At 48.3% G+C, this 4,463-nt stretch overlaps 1 protein-coding gene across 1 annotated transcript in view; it reads left to right on the forward strand.

The window, feature by feature from the left end:
• The window catches only part of BCAS1 (brain enriched myelin associated protein 1), a 98,335-nt gene extending 95,288 nt beyond the window's left edge, over nucleotides 1–3,047 (forward strand). Inside the window, exon 14 of the mRNA XM_055090809.1 lies at nucleotides 2,845–3,047. Coding sequence (XP_054946784.1) covers nucleotides 2,845–2,919 — 75 coding nt within the window. The 3' untranslated portion in view covers nucleotides 2,920–3,047. The remainder of the gene's footprint in view (nucleotides 1–2,844) is intronic.
• Nucleotides 3,048–4,463: the final 1,416 nt, after the last annotated feature.

Genomic DNA, 4,463 nt, shown 5'->3' on the forward strand with positions numbered 1-4,463 from the left:
GTTTTGCCGCGGCCCGAGGCAGGTGTGACGCTGATGGGGGGGGGGCGGGGGGGCGGCGGCGGGACACAGACGGAGCTGGGAGGCAGGGGCGGGCGAAGGAAGGGAGCCTGAGGGTGAGGACGTGGCCTGGCCTTGGGTTTGGGAGGAGGGGGGCGGGGGCTTCTCAGAGGTTCCATGTGAGGAGGGGCCTCAAGTTAACCTGTAGCGGGATGAGGCAAGGGGAAGTCTGAAAGCAGCTGAGATCCAGGCCATGGGAACAAAGGTGTGGGGGGAGACGGCATGGATCCGAGGCTCAGTCTGGCTGGAGGAGAGGGAATACAGGGATGGGGTGGGTTGGCAGGAACAGGCGATGATGAGGGATGCTCGTCTGTGGCCAAAGACAGCCTTGCGGAGTTGCCACCAGGGAAGCTGCTCTGAGCCTGGCCCTGGGTGGTGGGTATACAGACCAGGCTAAAACGTATTAGCTCCTTCCCTCTGGGGAAGTCCAGTGAGGGGTGAGTGGAGGCCAGACATTAAATAATGAATTAAGCGTGGGGTTCTTTATTTGTGTCTGTTTGGTTCTTCTCTGTCTCCTTCTCCAGACTGTTAGCTCAGGGAAGGCAGTGACCAGACCTGTCACGGGCAGGCGTGCTGTCCCGTCCATCCTGCCCCCCACCCCCGCCAGCGTGTGGCTAGAACACAGTCGACACCCCAGCAGTGTCTGTTGATGAACGAATAGATGGAGTGAAATACGATACTAGTAAAGGTTTCATTACATCTGGGATAACGTAAATCCTGGCAAACAGGGAGAGTCTGAAGAATCATCACCCAAATAATGAGAAAGATGATGGAGCGTAAACTAGGAGAGACAAGTGAAATCATACCCAGGGCCCGTGGGAACGTGGGTTGAGCCAGGAGGGCCAGGCAAGGAGATACTGCTGGCATCAGCTATGGGGCCAGCGAACTGGGGTTCACCTTCATGTTGCAACGAAGATGGGGTAGTTACGTGAAGCAAACTGCCCTAATCATTCCTAACTACTCCGTTTCATGAATATCTGTAGACATTGGTGCCCTCTGATATTATAGATAGAGGTTAGGTGAGGGCTGTGGTTCCTCTGGCCCCAGTTTGGTCTTTAGAAGCATCTCTGGGGAGTTTATTAGAAATACAGACTCTCAGGCCCCAAGTTTAAAATTTTTATGATCAATGTCATCTATTTCTGTCTCGTCTTTGTGTCCTTGAGTATGTGTGTAGAACCTCAGTTTGAGGCTCACTTTCTAGTGGGACACATGGAACTATAAAGTAGATAAATTACAAAACAAAAATGTGAGTGTGGGACGTCTCGGAGGGGAAATAAACATGGTAATGTGATAGGGTTACGCTGGGGATGAGGACAGCAGTACGTGTGCAACTTGGAATCTATGGATCCAGAAAGTGTTTCTGAGGAGATAGTATTTGAGATGAGACAGGATTGATTATCAGTGCCAGACAGGAAGAGAGCAAGGCTCTTTGTTCCAGGAGGAGGGAACAGCATGTGCAAGGGCCCTGGGGTGGGAATGAGCTTTGTATGTTTGAGGCCCCCGTTGCTGGGAGGTGGTGAGCTAGGTGAATGATAGAAGTCTCTAAGGTTGGAGCAGTGGGCAGCTCATGCTGGCTGTACAGGCTGTGCAAAGAATGTTGACATAATCCTACTAAAATTGGGAAGCTATTAAAGGGTGTTAAGCAAGGAAGTGTTGGACCTTTGTTTATAGCCTTTAAAGACTATTTTGCTGCTATAGTGCAGAAATGGCTATAGAGTGGCAAGAGCAGAAACAGATGCCCAGGGTAACACTTCTAGGGTTACCTGGGAGAGCCAGTGGCGGTTTGGCATTGTGATGCCTGCAGAGGTGCCAAGACGTGGGCAGGTTCTAGATAATAATTACAGTTCAAGTCACCGAGCCCTTCCTCTGAGGCTGTGCTTCACTTATATTCATCACCTCTTTAATTACGGCAATGTCCCTTTGAGGTAGAAATGCTTATTCTTCAAGTCCTCCATCTTCCCATTGTCAGGAGACTCCCAACAGTGGTGGAGAAGGAGGGAGGGGTTTCCTGCCACTTTGCAAGGATCCGATCAAGCCCTGAGGACTGCCAGGCTGGACACATTTCCCTGGGGTTGTCTGACCCCTTTCCTGAGAGGGCAACGCCGGCAGAGGGACTGGCACCAGCCAGGGACCCATCGAGGCCCTGTCACCTACAGGAAATGAGCTTCTGGGCCCCCTCACCCCCGCCCAGCCCAGCCTCAGCCCTCAGGTCAGCTTCTCAGGGACTGCACCGCCAACCACTGCCTGCGTGACCTTTGCCCTCCTAGTGACATCTGCTTCATTCTCTGCCCCTTTTTCCCTCCTCCTCCATATGCTGCTTGGATTTGAACAGAAAGCAGCCTACTTGGCATTACATGAAAACTTTGCAAAGATACGTTTTGTAAGAAAAGTAAACAAGCAGTGTGCTTAGAAAGTGATTAGAGAGGGTGACGGAAGTGAGCTCTAACTGTGGCAGGTTTTCTACACCCCAGGTCCTAAGTACTTTACAAGTCAGGACTCACTTTATCTTGGAACAACCCCTCCGAGATAAATGTTATCACCTCCATTCTAAAGATGAGGAAACTGAAACACAGAGAGTTCAGCCATTTGTCCAAGATTTCACAACGCTAGAAAGTAATATAACCGGGCACTGAACTCGGTCATCTCATTGGAAACCATTCTCTTACCCACTGCCCACGAATAAGGTGTATTTATGGGGCACAGAGTCGGTGCTAAATAAATGGCAGTTGTTGCTGTTGATATTACAGCTCTTCACTAGGATGCAACTTCTTGTATATTTCTCTCCAGGGACCAAAGCGGATGTTGGACGCTCAAGTGCAAACAGACCCCGTATCCATCGGACCGGTTGGCAAATCCAAGTAAACAAATCACCACGGTTCCCACCAAGTTCTGCCACCAAGAGGTCTTCTCCCTACTCCATCTCCTCCCCCACCCCGCTCCATGTATATATTTTTTCTTCTGATGGCCATCAAATGAAATTCTGCCTACAAATTAAGCCTGAGCTGTTGTATATTGAGGTGTATTATTTCTGTCTCTGGTCCAGTCTTTCCTGGTAAATAACTGTCAAGATGGTTTAGCAGGTTAACGAGCCAGGTCAGAAGAGTCGATGGTTGCCAAGCAGGTGGGGGGAGGGGGCCGAGGACTGCGTTCTGGTGAAGTTATGAAAAATGGCCGGTGATGAGTAAGTTGCAGCAGGAAAACGCCTGCCTGAAGGGATTAAGCTTTGTAGTAAATACACGCTCATCCTCTCAGCTTGAAGAGGAGAGACAAGAATCCGTTTGTTTAAGTTCACGTCTCAAGGAGGGAAAACGTGGGCTCTGTGTTGGGAGGTTGCCAATTTTCTGGAACGGAATGTGTGGGGAATGACAAAGGAATGAATAAGAGTTGTTTTTCAAATAGGGTCCTTGAACGTTATTGACGAGGGGGAAAAGATTGACTGGAGAGGGCTTGACATAATTTGGGAAAACAATTGCTTTTTGAGGCTCAGTGACAAGGGCGGGGATTACAACTTCAAAAAAAAAACAAAAAAAAACAAACCAAACCGAATAAATGAAGTTGCGAGTTTATTTTGCAACACTAGGGGGCGCCAAGGTCTCCATTTTCATCCCGCATCCTGCATCCCTAACAAAGATTCCGGTCTCTGCAATCTTACATTATTAATGTTTCTCAGATGGCTGAGGGGCTTGCTTCATCTGTTCTGTCTGACACTTATCTCAAGTCTGTCTGTAATTTTCTAATGTTCTCAGGATGTGCTCTGATAAAACCCTCCCTATAACCCCAGTTAATAATAAAAATTTACAGAACATTATTCAAATACCTGAGTTTTTTTTAATACTTGTACAGAGGAGTACATAGGACGATGAGTGTATTAAAATGTAATCCAAAGTAGCCATATGATTGACTGATACCATGTATACTGTATCTTTTTCTGATTTAATAAAAAGTACATTTACATCTGAAGGATCTTTTAATTTTCAACTTGGAAAGCAGGTCTCTCGTGCTCTATGTCTGAGATGCCTTTATCTTCCACAGTAGAAAATCAGTGCTCTTCTTCCATCTTATCTCTTCTCCCAGATCCTTCTCAATTTCCTTGTATGTGGGCACGTGCACATACAAATGTGTGCACATGTATATTTGTATATACGCACACATGCACATATATACAAACACTTTCTTAGGCCACGCCGCCTAGAGCAGAGCCTGAGACAGGGATTCAGATGCATGTGTTAGGCTGAAGGAGGGCTCCCAGGGGAAAGGGAAGAAGAGAAGGACAGGGCAGGGATTGGTCTCAGCTGGAGTTGAGTTTCATCCTGATCTGCCAGGGGGCCCTGGAGCATGAATTGCACCATAAAGTTGGTTATACCTACAGGCAGGGGTCCGGCCTTTGTCCCCTTGTTGGTGAGCCA

Source organism: Physeter macrocephalus, chromosome 14 (genome assembly GCF_002837175.3).
Source record: "Physeter macrocephalus isolate SW-GA chromosome 14, ASM283717v5, whole genome shotgun sequence".
In the NCBI taxonomy this organism is placed as follows: domain Eukaryota; kingdom Metazoa; phylum Chordata; class Mammalia; order Artiodactyla; family Physeteridae; genus Physeter; species Physeter macrocephalus.